At 39.3% G+C, this 17,664-nt stretch overlaps 1 protein-coding gene across 2 annotated transcripts in view; it reads left to right on the forward strand.

Annotated features, from left to right (window-relative positions):
- Window positions 1–17,664, forward strand: part of LOC131242744 (uncharacterized) — a 34,318-nt gene that overhangs the window by 14,673 nt on the left and 1,981 nt on the right. The window contains exons 5-10 of one of the 2 annotated variants that reach the window (XR_009169711.1): window positions 82–227; window positions 370–523; window positions 603–740; window positions 12,227–12,298; window positions 12,412–12,519; window positions 12,587–12,728. Coding sequence is in view for 1 of the 2 variants with exons in the window: in XM_058241582.1 (XP_058097565.1) it covers window positions 82–227; window positions 370–523; window positions 603–740; window positions 12,227–12,298; window positions 12,412–12,485; window positions 12,587–12,728 (726 nt within the window). In the remaining variant the exon portion in view is untranslated. The remainder of the gene's footprint in view (window positions 1–81; window positions 228–369; window positions 524–602; window positions 741–12,226; window positions 12,299–12,411; window positions 12,520–12,586; window positions 12,729–17,664) is intronic. The other variant, XM_058241582.1, reaches the window with a different exon arrangement.

Genomic DNA, 17,664 nt, shown 5'->3' on the forward strand with positions numbered 1-17,664 from the left:
TTACAAAGCATTTGGCTAGATGCAATGTTCTCTTTATTTCCTGAAGTGACCACCATTTTAATTGTTTTAATGAATGAACAGGCTTTTTTGCCACGTGATCAGCTGCAGAAACAATATTGTGACAATTCACAAGAAGAACCGTATGATTGTTTGTTCAGGAGATCTGCTGTTAAAAATGCAATACCAGACCCTGACGTACCCCGTGGCTGTGATGCCAATGCACCAGAGTATGTATTGCTCCATCTGGAAAAGAGAATTGACTTACTGCCCAGTGTCATAAAGAATTCACACATACACGATGGAGTGGCTTGTGTGGTTTCCTATCTTTGTTATTGCTTCACGTTTTTATGACATCTGTGAATATTTCAGGCTTGAATTTACACCACCTGGAGCCAAACCGAGAATTGGGTACGGAGAAAGAGATGGGGCGATAGCTGGACTACTGCAAAATATGTCATTGGAAGCACTGGGTCCTCAGTGGATCAGGCCTCTTCCACCAAGGATCCCAATACAAGATGGAGAGGCAAGAATTCTACTAGGAGTTAAAATTTCTTAATTCTTGATGTGCTCAGCCTGTACTGATCACTGTTCTGAATTTACAGCATGTATGGCTCAACCCTGACAATACTCATGAGCTATTGTGGGATTATGGAATGTGTGCTGACACCAGCCGAGGGGCTGCAATTAGGGATTTAATTGCGAAAGCCTTGAAGGGACCACTTGTGCCTCAGCAGCAAGAGGTGTGTGTTTATTACATTCTTATAAGTAATTCAATTGGAAGAATAAACCTTACAGTATGCAAATACATCAGCTTTCATGTTTTTCTAAATATTTGGCATTTCATAGGACTTTGACTACCCTATTTCATTGGTGATTTGATGAATGAGGGTCTGATAAATAAGTTTTTTTCCTTGTACATACGCTCTCTCATCTGAGGGTAGTTATTGGTTTGGAGTGAATTGTACTAATTGGACAATAAATTGATCTTGTAATATTGTTATTGGAGTATTTTAACATGATCATACTTAGAAGAAGCAACAAATCCTTGCAGTGCTGGTATTCTAAGAATTTGGATGTTGAGGATATGCTAAATCCCATTCTTGCCGTACTCGCTACCCTTAATCATACCAGACTTTAGCTAGTTTAATTTATGCTTCCACTTCTTTTCTCAATTTCTACATCTTCGTGGACCTTTGCACCATAAAATTGTCTTATCTTAGCCAATAGTTGGATATTGATGCGTATGGACCACACATCCTCATCAAATAGGTCCCGGATGATCCCACAGATTAGTCTGATAAGAAGAACTCGATCAGATCTGTGGTTTGTTATTATATCAAAATAATTGAACCCTCAGCTACAGATGGATGGCCTACACAATGGTCTGATGGGTCCATAGGATCAGTCCATTAGACCCAGTCAGAGATCTCAATCCTACACATCAACCAGATCCTGGTTTAGTGGGAAATTTCAAGTCCTATGTGGTCTTTGTGGAAAGAGCGAAATACTGCACAGTCAATAATAAAATCTGAATCTTGTGGGGTGGTTTTTTCTAGGGCTCAGGGTAATCTCTCTTGGGCTGTGGGGCAATTTATGCAAGAGGGATGGCCTCTTGGGTGATTAGGTTATTGTGTCATTGGTTGTTGGGTTGAGATTAATAGAGTAATGACATCTCACCAGTTGAGATTATGGAGGAATGGCATCTCACCATCCTTCTCCTCACTTTCCCTAGATTGCTTCTTCTTTTTTGCTCTGCCTTAAAAAAATTATCATTACCATCAGAAGGAAATTTTTTTAAAAAGGAAAAAAATAATCCAGTCCTATGTCATTGTTCGGCCCCCTATGTGGATCAAGGAAGGGTATTTGCATCAAAGAAGGCCTATATAGGGTATTTTGAGTCAACCATATGCAGTTTGGAAGCCAGCCTTACACATGTGACAGCTTGAGTAGAAGTGGCAAATGGATCTTCCATACAAAATGTATGGAAAGAAGGGGTTTGGTCCAATCACATAGTATAAGGTGTTAATGTTTTTTTTGTGTGTGTGTGTGTGTAGGCACTGCTTATGCATGATTTTAATGAGTTATAAGTGGAGATAGTCTTTTCATTAGTTATTCCTTAGAGATGCTTCAAGAAAATTAACCGATAGGTTTGTTCTTGTTCCCTTTATTTAATAACCAATAGTACTTCTACTATGGCTTCTACTACTTAATCTAGCAACTTTTGCGTTCATGGTCTTTAAAAGAGTTAAATATGATCTGTTATAACAAAGAAACCTAAACCTACAAACACCCTCAGGGAACACACTCCCTGATATACAAAGCCACCTGATTACAAATCCCAACAACAAAACCCCTTAGGTTGCGGAAACAATGGTTGTTTCTTTTGAGCCAGATAAACAAAAAAATGGCGAGCATCATGATCCTCCACCTTGCAGCTCTAGGCATCCCCCTCCCCCCACCATGGTGCTAAGCACGGAATAGACCTTCAAGTGAACCAGGCATCATCCAACTCACGCTCGCAGATCGAAGAATACTAGAGCAAACCACTCGAGAAAAGGAGCAATAGATGAACAGGTGGTCCACTTACTCTTCGACACTCAAACAGAGAGGACATGCATTAGGAAGGATGAATGTTTTTATTATTATTATTATTTTTTTAATACAAGTTATTGGTTATTAAAGTTCTATTCCTTTCTACTAGCTACCACAAAGGCAACAACTTTTTGAGGCTCTCCATAGGACCAAATGTGGGTTGTGTGACTTTTGACACCCCCTAGATCAGGCTGGGACAACATCAAGTAGAAAGACTGCACTGAGAAAGCTTCGGACTTGCTGAAACGCCAGATGAGTTAATCCTTCACACTCGGGGAAGGCATGATCCCTTTTAATCGAGACAAAAGATCCACTAGATCATTAAATCCTAAATCATTTAAATCCTGACGACAAGGGGAAGCCACACACCCCCAGAGCCTTAGGTGGAGAAGCAACTAGTAACAGAAATATCAGCCACCAGGCAGAGGTTGGCTACAGAAGGGAAGGATAAATGAGGAGGGGCGTCTTTGCACCAAACATGCTCCCAAAATCTTATCTTGGACCCCTCCTTGATGGTGAAACTCAACCCCTAGCCAGCAATGGAGCTACACCGATCATTGATTTCCATAAACAAGGAGGATTCCTTGAATCCCTAATCCACCAGCCCATTGGGGAGGACCCATACTTGGTAGCAATCACCCTCCAAAGGCTGGAGTCCACTCTGAATCTCCCCACCCACTTACCCAATAGGGTTGAATTAACAACCTCCAGACGCCTAATCCTCACACCTCCTTCATTTACAAGCTTACTCATTCCAGTTAAGTAAATGGAATTTCTTATTAGCCGCACCACCTTACTATAAGAAATCCCTCCTAAGCCTATCAAGCTGGGCTAATAGACCATTAAACATGAAAAATTAGGATCTAATGGATTTAGAAACATGCAAATAGCATAGGGTTAGGTCTATTGTAAAGGAGAATGTCTAATACTACCTAGGGTTTACTAGTTTTGGGTGTGGGTGAAGCTAGGGTTAGGAAAGTTCGGGGAAAATGGTGTGATTAAGGTTAAAGTGGGGAATTGAATGAAGGGATTAAATGATTTAAGTATTAGGAGATGAGAATTAGGGTTTTGGATGTAGGGAATTTAGGGATTTGAGGTTAATCAAATGATTTGAAAATCTAGGGTTTGGGAATTTGGGGAAAATTGGTAGATTTGAGATTTAGGGTTTATAGGTAGGAATGAAGGGGTTTTATTGTAAGAGTAGTGGAATGCCAAAGAGACAAGGGATGTGACCGTACGGCCAGCCTTGTGGGTTCACATGTGTGGCTGCACAGTAACATGTGTGGGCTAGGTAGGGTTGGGTTTTGGGTTCCAAGGTTTGGCTTGTGGAGAAAGGTGTAAAGGAGGAGAATCGGAAGGGTTTTGATGGATTTTAAAGAAAGGGGGAAGAAGAAACTTGAAGAAATACATTGATTATTGATGAAGAGATGTGAATATGGGAATAGAAGGAAGCCTTGCACTTCCATTGATGAAAATAGGCCTCGCACCGATTTTCCTTCCAAACAAGGTATCCCGTATCGGTATCGGTTGGCGTAACGGTGCCCTCCGATACCGATACGCATACAGGGGTGTAACGGCGATACGGGAGCGTAACGGCCCATAACGGTGCAATTTTATTTTTTTAACCAAAAAATGAAAAAATATGGATTAAATCCGGAATATTAAATATGCATTCATTTATAAATTGGAACATGTTTATGGTGGTGTAACGGTCCACTCTTTGGTGAGAAGTTGTATTGGATTGTGTGATGAATTTATGAACCAGATAACCTGAATTTGACCACAAAATTCATATATTTAATTTTCTAAATATCTAATTTATATACTTAACAATTTTATATCATTTCTCCCAATAGTTCTTTTAAGAAATGAAATTAAATTCAGGTAGATCGCGTTGCCAATTTGGGGCTGACTTGGAGGACCAATTCAGGTAGATCGCGTTGCCAATTTGGGGCTGACTTGGAGGACCAATCCATGCCCCAAATCAGCCTCAAATTCATGCAATTTATTGGCATTATCCCACTTGTGAGTTGGTGGACATTTATTGGATAGTGAATCATGAAAAAAAATCAAAAGGCCCTATTTTAAAAAATAAGCGTCCACAAATTAACAATTAAAACTATTCAAACAATTTGATTTTGACATTTTGAGTTAGCAATTACAGTCCATAATTTAATTGGTAAAATTTAAGTTAATACATGTCTCGTATACAATTTTTTAAGGGTCCGAATTAGGTAGGACTCGGATTATGAATTGTAGCACACGAGTGTCAAAGTTTTTTTGACCCCACTTGTGATGAATGTGTTATATCCACACCGTCCATCCATTTTGCCAAATAATTTTAGGGCATGAGCCCAAAAATGAGGCAGATCCAAAGCTCGAATTAGGCGGGACTCGGTTTGTGAAGTGTAGCACACTTTTGTCAATGTTTTTTGGGCTCCACCGTGATAAATGTGTTATATCCACACCGTCAGTGTGACCCTATTAATAGGTTAGATGGAAAATAAACATTACAGTGGACCCTAAGAAATTTTTAATGGCGAGCATTCTATAACCACTGTTTCCTATGCTGTGGTCCACCTGAGATTTGGATCTTACTAATTTTTTGAATCATAACCTAAAATGATGTGGCAAAATGGATGGACGGCATGGATAAAATATATACATCATGGTGGGGCCAATGTGGCACATGTACATTTTATTAAATTGTGCAACGTGTTGCGTAACTCGTACGCAGTTCATTCATTTGACGCAAGCAAGTCTTGTGGGTCTGATCATGAGGTATGTGTTGTATCTAAACCGTCCATTCATTTGACGAGCTCGTCTTAAGGCTTGGCACGAAAAATAATACAGATCTAATTATCAAGTGGACCACACTGCAAAAAGTAGTGGGGGATTGAACGTCTACCATTGAAACCCTTTTTGGTATCATAGAACTTTTGGATCAATATGATATTTGTTTTTCCTCTTCGTTCAAGTCTTTTTGACCTTTTGAACAGATTGGATGGAAAATAAATGTTATGGTGGGCCTAAGAATTTTATAACGGTGAAAATCATCATCTCGCTGCTATTTTTGGTGTGGTCTAGACCATCTTTAGATACGATTCATTTTTTGGCTAATGCTCTAAAATGATATTTAAAAATAGATGAACGGTGTAGATATAATAAATACATCACCGTGGAGCCCATATAACTTTGATCTCCTTTGAACTGTTCGTACAACTTGAAGCTTGAGGAGTGTCAGCACTCGTCTTAGCATGACACGTACCTACAACAACTATACTGGTGTTTGGTACACTAGTCAATCCGCTTCCGATTTCAAAAGAAAAAAACAGGAGAGAGGGAAACCGAAGAGAGAGAGAGAGAGAGAGAGAGAGAGAGAGAGAGAGAGAGAGAAGAAGAAGAAGAAGAAGAAGAAGATGCTAAATTTCCCAAATCAATTTTCACATTCAAGTTGGAAGAAGAAGAAGAAGAAGGAGAAGAAGAAGAAGAAAAGAAAAAAAAGGTATGTTTTTTTTTTTTCTTTTTTCTTTAGGGTTATGGACCGTAACGTTTGTTACGGTATCGTAATGGCCGTTATGGGCTGTAACGGCCGTTACGAACCCAAAAAATAGAGGTGCCCCATTTCGGGGCCGAATCGCGTAACGGTTGATACCGTTACCATTACGTATCGGCCGTTAAGGCCGAAACGTAACCGATTTGGGACACCTTGCTTCCAAATCACATGGAAGATATCCTCACATCACATGAAGATAAGAGAGAAAACAAGAGAGTTCTCTCTCTCTCTCTCTCTCTCTCTCTCTCTCTCTCTTTGTTTTAAAGCAAACATTAGCCCCCCCCCCCCCCCCCCAAATAGTCTCAAGATCTTTTGAAAATTACAAAATATACCATGTTTTATGACTTTTAACCAAAATAATCATAGTCTAAGAAAAAAACATATGAAACCACTCATAAAGTATCCAAAGCATAAATCAAATATAAACTAGATCGTAAAACATGTCCTATGATGGCAAGAATGGTCCACGATTAATGGCCTGATCGTTGCGTCCATAAAATCCAACGGTCCATATCACTCAAAGCAACCCATGTGCATCTTGCCAGTGTGGGGTCTTCTAGATGCTTGTGCATGCACTATGGGGTCTTCAACATGGATATTCGCCTAGCCATAGAGAAATTAGGGCTCGTCTCGTCCTCTAGTACGTATGCAAAGGTGTACGTGATGTGATGTCCTCATCAACTCTCATTGGCTGAGAAGAGTTCACCTTTAACGGACTATAACTCTTATAATGCTTAAGGATGTCAGGATCCAAAATTTGCATCTCAGCCTCAGTAATCCACGTGCTATCTGAAATTGGCCTGTTCTTCCACTTAACGAGGAAATTTTGAAATTCCCAATGACGAGTGGAAACAGCTTGCACATCCAGTATATCTTCGACTTGTTCACTTCGAGTAGGTAATGGTGGTAATGGTGGCAAAGGCTGGGATGATGGGTTAGGTAGAGGCCATAGGTTAAGGAATGGATCTTGGTCTGTGGGATGGTCTGAAAATGGATCAGAAGGCGAAGCAGCAGGACCCTTGTATCGTACTAGATTTTTCACATTAAAAGTAGAGCTAATTCCCATGGTAGGTGGAAGGCCTACTACTACATACGCATTAGGACCCAGTTTCTGCAGTATTTTGTATGATCCTGCACTACGCGCTTGCAATTTCTTAACAACCCCATGTGGGAACCGTTCGGGCCCAATACAAACCATGACATAAACTCCTACTTGGAATTCCTGAAATCTGCGATGAGAATCAACAAATGCTTTATATTTTTCATTGCTTAAGTTAATTCGCTTCCTGATATCACTATACAATTCATGCATACAATATGCAAACTCATGTGTTGACTCAGATGGCCTATGGAACACAGACATAGGTATGAGATCTACAGTTTTCTAAGTTTGTAGCCATGCACAACCTCAAATGGACTCATGCATATGAACATATTAATGGAACCATTATACGCTAACTCGACTATAGTCAAAACAATATCTTAAGTTTTGATGTGATCTCCCACAAGGCATCGAAGCAGATTTTTAAGATTTCTTTTGATGACCGTTTGTTTGAGGATGATAGGCAAATGAAAATTGAAGCCTCGTCCCCATCATGTGCCATAGTGTCTTCCAAAAATAGCTTATAAAACGTACATCAGGGATTCAGGATAAGATACTATGGTATTTGGTAGACCATGTAAACACACTACCTCCCCAGAGAAAAGTTTAACCACATTGGAGGCATCCGTCGTTTTGAGCACGGAATGAAATGACCCATTTTGGAAAAACAGTCCACAACCACAACTATGAAATCGTGTTTCTTGATAGTGTTTGGTAAACCCAACATGAAATCCATATTGATGTCCTGCCATGGAGTATGGGGCACCGGCAAAGGCGTATGCAATCCTGTATCTTGCTTTCTTTGTTTCACCAGTTAACAGGTCCTGCACTGCCCAACTATCTTGGCTACATCTCACTTGAGACATGGCCAATAAAACCTATCTTCCACAAGGGCAATGGTCTCATCCCTCCCAAAATGACTAGCTATCCCTCATGCATGAAGTTTCCAAACTAGGAATTCACAAAGGGAAGTACAACGAATGCAAAGTCGGTCACCTTTAAATAGGAACTCATCGATGATGACAAACCCGCGACTGTTGCTCGACCGAACATCTCGTAATGACGCATACAACTCACCAAAGTTTGGGCATGTAGGATACTTTCTCTCAGTTGCTCAAACTCGGTTACTTCCACACTCATACTCTAGAGTATTGCCACTCGACGACTAAGGGCATCAACATGTTTGTTCTCGACCCCAGCCTTATGTTTAAGAACGAAAGAATATTCTTGAGAAATTGGACCCATTTAGCATGCTTAGGGTTTAGTTTTTTTTATGAGAATTGAGGTAACATAAGGCCTTGTTTTTAGAAAATAAGACAAATTTTTGCAGTAATAAATAATGATGCCAATGGTGCAAGGATTGAACGACCGCATAGAACTCTTTGTCATATGTAGAATACCGCTGCTTTGCCTCTTTCAACTTCTCACTAAAATAAGCAACGGGGTGCCCTTTCTGACTAAGCACTCCACCTATACCTACCTTAGATGCATCATACGCAACTTCAAAGACTTTAGAAAAGTCTGAAGGCACATAACGGGAGCTTCACTCATCTCGACCTTAAATCTCCTTAAATGCTCTAGAGGCATCTTCAGTCCATACGAACTCCCCTTTCTTTGTGCAATCGGTGATGGGAGCCATGATGAAACTAAATCCTCTAATGAACCGCCTATAAAAAGTTGCTAAGCCGTGAAAGCTTCGCACCTCATGAAATTGCACCGTTCAAGCCACTCAACTATAGCCCCACATGATGGACAACCCACTTCAAAGGTGGCACCCCCACGATGGACACATCAAATGTGGACTCCACATAATAGGTAGTGAACATTGAAGGGCTTCACATAAAGGGCAATTAGCAGCGATGGTGGGCCCCACATGATGGATGACCTACATCAAGGTTGGCCCCACATAATGACAGTCCACGTCAAAGGTCAGCCCCTAATGAGGAATGTTCCACATCCAAGATGGGCTTCACATGATGGACGACCCACTTTGAAGGTTTGGTCCACATGATGGATGGTCCACATCAAAGGTGGGCTCTCCATATGATGAATGATCCACATCCAATGTTGACATAATGGACAACCCAAATGTCTTAAAACATGAAGATTGTAGCCATCCATTCTTTTGCCATTTGAGGCACGGTTCGTTTATGGTGAGATCCACCAAAACAATCGTCTGGATTGCTCTTAATAATGGATTTGCTGTAATTTTAAAAAATGACATCAACTACCCCCCAAAAACTTGTATTTTAACGTTTTACCAAACAGTTCTTATTTCAAATAAGAGTTTTTTTTTTTTTTTTTTCTGAGTTTGAAAAATTGATTTTAGCAAATGAGCTTATTTAAAACAAGAGGTAGAATAAAAAGAGCTTATTACGGTAGCTCTTATTTGAAAAGCACTTATTAGATTAGAGTAGAGATGCCAAACGGGCCCTTATATCATTGAAGACTTGAAGACGCTTGGTTGTTAAAAGGAGGTAGAGGTTCTGGAAGCAATCAATAACTTGGGCTGAGACAAGGCTCCTAGTTCGGATGGCTTTTCCATAGCCTTCTTTCAAGTTCTTTGGGAAGAAATTAGGGGTGATTTGATTGCCTTCATTTCCAAAGTTCACAAGAGAGGGAGATTATCTACGGCAAGGTATTAAAAAGTGGTTACATAATGGCTGTTATGTAACAATAATGGTGGTAACCGTTGCCCGTTACAGGGCCGAAACATTTTTTTAAAGGCGGTAGTGGCTGTTACGGCCACTGTTACTGTTATGGAATACCTTGACCTAAGGATATCGGACGCCCTTTATTGCTTGAGTTCCCAAGAAGGAAGGTGTGGAGTGCTTGCAAGAGTACTGACCAACTAGACTAATTGGGGTCCTATAAGAACTTGGCTCAGGTTTTGGCCTCTAGATTCTGAAAGGTCCTATGGGCAATCATCTCTAGGGCGAAAGGGGCTCTTGTGAATGGCATGCAGATTGTGGATGTGGCTTTAATTGTCCATGAATGTATTGATTCTAAGCACAAGTCAAGCAAGGGTGGAATTATTTGCAAGTTGGATATTGAAAGGCATACAACTGCGGAGATTGGAAATTTGTTTATATGCTTAGACAGATTGGCTTTTGCATCAAGTAGAGAACTTGGATGTAGGAAAGCATCATCTTGGCTTACTTCTTGGTTATTGTTACATGGCTCCCCCCCTTCTTGGAGGATTAAATATAGACATGATTTTGCCATCACGTTCACTGCTAAACTCATCCTCATATACTGGGGAAACAGTTTCCAAACCAATGCGATCTATCTCCTTGCATGCACACATTACCTTTGCCCATTAAAACCACTAACTGCATCTACCTCTGCTGGACCATTCTATCTTGTTCTTGTCATGAATGACTAGAATGGAATGGTTGGGGCTTCATGCCGTGAATATCGAGAATAGAATGGTCACCTAGGGAAGTTCTTTATTATTTTTACTGCTCCACTTATGTGCAATCCAAATCAATGGAGAATAGGGGCATTTTGGGGTTTGTATATTAATGGAGGTGTTAGGACAACATAGCTTTCTCAGAACAAAAACTGAAGCATAAGATTTGTGCAAAAGATATCGAGGATGAAAAGCTGAGAAAGGAACTCAAAGGCTCATTCTTTCTTTGATGGTCCAAAATCAATGGGATTAGTAAATGTTGTAGTGGCGACTACAATAGGTTGATTTGCCACGGATTGATCCAGGCCAATAGGTATGAGCAGAAATGATGAGAGACCTTTTCAAGAATTCAAGGCATGCATGATTGTGAAAATATGTTATACTGGATGCATTTCAGTTCGCACTTTGATAGTTGATTGGATCTTTCTACATAGGCCACTCCTTCTGGGAACCACCCCATCTCGTGTAGCATTCAGAAAGCTCAGTTTCGACTATGTTTCTGCTTCTGCATCTGCTGCTGCTATATTCTGCTTTCAGAAAGATTTGGGTTGAGGAGACATTTGCATAATATTTATGCAAAAAATATCAAGGCTGAAAGCCGAGGAAGGAACTCAAGTGAGGTTTTCTCCTCCTCTTTTCATGTGGAAATAAATTCACAAAATGCTTATTTCATATGTTTGACATGCAAAATCTCAGTGAATGTTGTAGTGGCAACTAATAAAAATTTTCTGGGCCACATGTCAAACGGGTTCAATAGTTAAGAGCATAGGTGATGAGGGGCCTCTTTGAGCATTCAAGTCATGCATGCCCGTGTGATTTGCTTATTCTGGACGTAATTCCATTAATCTAGTTTGATCCTTGGTTGCTTGAATCTTTCTACCTAGGATGTCACTCCCACTTAGGAACCTCAATTCTTCATGCATAGAGTTCTGGAGTAGCTCAATGTTTCTGCTTCTACTCCTGCTCTTGCTTCATGCCGCTTCCCTTAAGGTTTGAGCTCAGGGTTTTATTTCTCAGGGAATAAAAGAACCATAAGATTTGTGCAAAACATATCAATGCTGGAAAGCTGAGAAAGGAACTCGGGCTGTTGTCTTTTGCTGATGCAGAAAGGAACCTGTGAAGTGCTTATTAGAGATGCATGGGAACTAGTCAATGTTGTAGTGGCGACTACTATAGCTTGTGCCATGACTGATCCAGGTCAATAGTTAAGAGCAGAGTTGAGGAGGTGCCTCATCAAGGATTCAAGTCACACAAATTCATGAAATTTGCTTTTTCTGGATGTTGTCTGTTCATGTAGTTTGATTGGTGGTTTCTTTGAGTCTTTCTACTTTAGTTCTAAAGTAGCTCAATTGATAATCTGCACCTGCTTCATGCTGCTTTCAGCAAGGTTAGAATCATTGGACCCACTCTCTAACTATGTATATCAGTATATGTTGAGAGCTTTTCTTTCTTTTATTGAAGCCTTCTGGCATTGGGAATAAAATAGCTAATTTTGTTCATTTTCTTTTACTGGTAAAGCACCAAATGATTTTATTCTTAATTCCACTTTGTCATGGTTTTGCAGCAAGTCTTGTTTGAGCTTGAAAAGGATCCAAAGATTGTGTATCATTGTGGACTGACCCCACGGAAATTACCTGTATGTTATTTTATTATTTAACGTTATGGTTTTCCTGTTATGTAGTTCTTGTGCTCGCCTTTCTTTTTTCTTTTTCTTTTTTCTTGGTAAACAGAGCATGATCCTGTTTCCAGGAATTGGTGGAACACAACCCACTCATTGCTGTTGAACTTCTCATAAAGTTGATGAATTCTGCTGAAATTGCAGAGTATGTTTGTTTTCCTGCGTTCAAGGGTACTGAGGTAGACATCCGTCCAAAATATATATTGTCGTTATCATTATTTTTTCATTCAGTATTCCTGATTACAGGTACTTCACGGTCCTTGTGAACATGGAAATGAGTCTACATTCTATGGAAGTTGTGAACAGGCTCACTACTGCAGTTGACCTACCAACGGAGTTCGTGCACATGTACATCACAAATTGCATATCATCTTGTGAGAATATTAAGGTACTCTTCTTTACTTCTGACAAGTCATCTTCTTTATCTATTTATTTGTTTTCTATCAATTAAGAGGACTCGAGACACATTTAATGGGTAATCGAATGTTAACCCATCTATATGGTCATTTGTATCGGTTCAAACAAGGATGTGGGGTGTCAAACATGGTGAATTTCAAAATTTAGACAGATTCGGGGTGGGTGTCTGGATATATATATATATATTTTCAGATAATAAAGTATTGTATTTAAGGTAATCATTATTTATGCCCACTCTGGTAGCTAGAGGCACTCTTTTCACTCTCATCAGATAAAATAGTAGTACTATGGACTAATGAATAACCGAGAGTAGAACAAATGGGTGCCACTTGCAATCAGAGTGGATGCAGAGAGTGACTTCCCTATTTTTATAGCATATTGCAATTATTTATATGAAAATCATGATATAATACACCTAAAAGTCGAATATTTGTATGTAACAATATTAATAATTGAACCCAATAATAAAAAATAAAAAAATCATATGAGCCATGTCTAGTCAAACACATGGGTATAGCCACATGTTGATATGACCTAATTTCAAAATGGCGTTGCTGTCCTTGTCACGGGTAACAAAGAAATGATAGTAGGACTTCTGACTAGTGAATAATCAAGAGTAGAATGAAGTGTCGCTGCTACCTATCAGAGTGGGTGTAGAGAATGGCTTCCTTTATTGATAGCATATATGGAAAATAAAAAACAAATCATGATATAAATATACCTGAAAGTCAATCATTTATATGTAAAAATAATACTAGTAACTGAACAAAAAGTCATCTTTCGTATGAGCCATGTCCAATCAAACATGTGCACAGTCACATGTTGACACGTCACAATTTAAAAATGGTGTCGGTGTCCTTCTCACATAGATAATCAAGAACAGACAGTCATAAATATCAAGGAACAAATTTAATGAGGAATTGTAGGGTCTTCTCATCAGCAAAATGTGTAAGTTTGCTCACGTGCATGCGGGACCAGGAAGTGTTTCAAGGCCATCTGAAGTCCCCCACCATAAATGAAGGATGCCGTGAAGATCGTCTTTGATTTTCCTTGCTTTGTTTTGCTTGTTCAGGGAAGGGTGACGAGAGGGTCACCTCACCCCTTGCTGCTGGTCTTCAGTGCTGGGTTTTTTTTTTTCGAAAAAAAAACTATTGGACATGGACCATAGTTGTATATTTTCTCAGGTCATTGATCAAAGGTTTAGGATCTTCCAGAGCCAAACAACAATGTGGCCCATCAGATATATGGTTTGGATTACCAGACCATGACGCCACATGTATGGAATCCGGCGCATCAGGAAACAAGGATGATTTAAGAAAATTCAATTGGGTGCTCGAGCCGGTTTTGAAACTCAAACCTTAGATGACTTCCTTTTATATCTGCATTTTGGATATGATAATATATTAATTTCCATGTCCATGTTTCTTGAAAATGCCGCTGCAGGCTGCAACACTATCCCATCTTTCAAAAAGAAAAAGTTGCAACACCATACCTATGTCTCTCTGTTGGTTGCTTTTTATAGCATTGTTCTAGCTATTTGGAGTCTACTTTACAAGTATTGTTTTGTTTTGTTTTTTTAAACATGATAATTTCATTGATAGGCCAAGGCCAAAATATACGAAAGTGTAAACAAAAACAAAAGACAACAACACTGCTACCAACCCAACAAGATTTCGAACAAACTATTTGATCCCGACACCCATTCTATTACAAATGATTTAGCCCTCCTAAGAACATCTATCGCTTTCCCTTCTTGTTCATAAAATATCGACCATTCCTTTCAAGCCATATCGCCCATAACCATGCTAAGACGCTCAACCTCCATATCATCTTCTTTGATCTCCCAATTCCCCCACCATGCCAAGTAAGAAGAAAATTATCTATTGAACCCGGGAGTACCCAAAGCACCCCAAATAGTTGGAAGAAGAGATCCCACAACTCCTTAGCGAAAGGGCAATGGGGGAACAAATGGTTCATTGATTCTGCATCTTGATAGCAGATTAGGCATACGTTCGAAAGAATCATATTCCTCTTGCAAAGGTTATCAATAGTTAACACCTTGTTCCTCCCCACTTGCCACCCGAAAGCCGTGACCTTCAACGGAGCCCCATAACGCCATACATGAGATGTCGGAGATGTCTCAACGCTATCCCCCTCATCAGTTAAGACCCGGTACAAAGATTTGATTGAAAATTTTCCAGATTTATCTTTTAACCATCTTAACGAATTTGAACAAGAATCAACCAGAACGACCTTTTCCAACACTAGAAGCCCTGCAAAATTTTGAAACTCTTCTTCATCGAGATTCCTCCTACACGGTGGAGCCCAAATTACATCATCACCCTCAGAGAAAAACAAGTACAGACCTTCAGATTTTCTTCTGATGTTAACCCCGCTAATCTTGGAAGGGTATCCCGTATCCGTTACGATATGGCCGTATCGGCAGATACGTATCGGTAACGGTAGTGGCTGTTACATGATATAGGGCCGTAATGGGACACCCCCTGATTCTGTAGCCGTAATGGCCATTATTGCTCCATAACGGTTAGGGTGTAACGGTCGAAAAACGACCTTTTTTTTTTTTGCTTTTTAAGGTCTGTTTTTTCACTTTTTTTGAAACTTCTTTCTTCCAAACTCTTCCTAAATCATTCTATTAATATTTTTGACCACTCTTAGCTTAATATTACAGATAAAAACAACTTATATTAAGGATTTTCTTAATTCGAAGAACTGTGGGTCATTTTCTAGAAATTCCTCAAAAATAGGTATTTTTATTTTTTATTCAATATTTTGCTGTTTGAATGGTAGAATATGATGTGTTAATCATAATAGAAGATATTAATGTCCATTTTACAGATTGTTGTTATCATTTTATATATATTTTTTATAATTTTTTTCTATTTGCGCACTATTTTCGGCCTTTTTTTTAAAAATTCAAAAAATCATTTTTTATTGAATGTTTTGTTGTTTTAATGGTAGAATATGATGTGTTAATCATAGTAGAACATGTTAATGTCCATTTTACAGATTGTTGTTGTCATTTTATTTTTTTATATAATTTTTTTCTATTTATGCACTATTTTCAGCTTTTTTAAAAAAAAATTCGAAAAATCATTTTTTTATTCAATGTTTTGCTGTTTTAATGGTAGAATATGATGTGTTAATCATAGTAGAACATGTTAATGTCCATTTTATAGATTGTTGTTGTCATTTTATACTCTTTTATAATTTTTTTCTATTTACGCACTATTTTTGGCCTTTTTAAAAAAAATTCGAATATATTACACATGTAAGATATTTTCATATTATATTCATTCTAATATATCTATCATTGATAGTAGATAGTTAGAAAATTAAATATATGAGTTTTGCAGTCAAATCCAGGTTGTCTGGTTCATAAATTCATCAGACAATCCGATACAACTTCTCACCAAAGAGTGGACTGTTACACCACCATAAACATGTTCCAATTTATAAATAAATGCATATTTGGAATGCTTAGAATATTCCAGATTTAATCCATATTTTTTCATATTTTTTTGGCAAAAAAAATAAAATTGCACCGTTACGGGCCGTTACGCCCCCGTATCGCCGTTACACCCCTGTATCCGTATCGGTATCGAAGGGCACCGTTACGCCAACCGATACCGATACGGGATACTAGATCTCAAACTACTGTTGCCAAGCCACATGTCCTCCCAAAAGTGAATATATTTTCCGTTCCCCAAATCAAAACCAATCCCTTCCCAAACCCTTTGTTTTAAGGACACCACCGACTTCCAAAGAAAAGAAGCTCGATGCGAAGAAGAACATTTGGTCCACCATCCGCTTACATCTACCCCATATTTTCTTTCTATCACCACCTTCCATCTAGCTCCCCTTTCTACCCCAAACCTCCACACCCATTTCGTAAGCAACACTAAATTCATCTCCTCTAGCCTTCTCAATCCAGCTCTTCCTTGGTCCCAAGGTTTACACACCTCTTCCCACTTCATAAGGTGAAACTTATGCTTGTCCTCCTCTTCCCACTTCATAAGGTGAAACTTATGCTTGTCATCTTAACCTTTCCACAAGAAATCCCCCCTAAGCCTTTTCAAAATATTTAAAACCGACTTCGGGCACTCAACTAAGGACATAAAATAAACTGAACGATATGACATAGACGTTTGCATCAATATCATATACCCACCCATCGATAGGTATCTCGATTGCCACTTAGACAACTTCCTCTTGCACCGTTCAATGACTGTGTCCCACATATGTCTTGCCGGCTTACCAATATAGAGGGGCATCCCAAGATAAGTGGTCAGAAAAGACCCCTCCCTACAATGAAAAATGGATGCAAGCTGTTGGATATCTTCTTTAGAGAGACCAATGCCAAGAATCTCGCTCATCCTAATGTTCTCCTTTAGACTAGAGACCACCTCAAAAGCTATGATAATCGACCAGAGGTTTTGCACTTTGAAACCGTCTGCCTTGCAAAACAAAAGCATATCGTCCGCATATTGGAGATGCGAAATCTGAAAGTTAGAACTGTCCACCCGAAATCCTTCCACCGAACCAATCTCTTGACTCTTCCCCCTTCTCTAACACATTACCAAGGCCCTCCATCCCTATAACAAACAAATAAGGAGACAACGGATCGCCTTGATGCAACCCTCTGGAGGCTGAAAATTATCCATGTGGCGAACCATTAACTAGGATTGGGAATGTGGCCGATCTAAAGCACACTTGAATCCAAGCTCTCCACTTTACCCCACATCCTAACCTTCCCAACATATAATCAAGAAAGCCCCAATCCACATGATCAAGAAAGCCCCAACAAGTATTGTTTTGTTGATCATTCCTATTCATGACTATCCTCCTCAAGCGAGCAAGCCTTCATATCTCCATCTCGTGGCAATTGG

Source organism: Magnolia sinica, chromosome 4 (assembly GCF_029962835.1).
Source record: "Magnolia sinica isolate HGM2019 chromosome 4, MsV1, whole genome shotgun sequence".
Classification (NCBI taxonomy): Eukaryota; Viridiplantae; Streptophyta; class Magnoliopsida; order Magnoliales; family Magnoliaceae; genus Magnolia; species Magnolia sinica.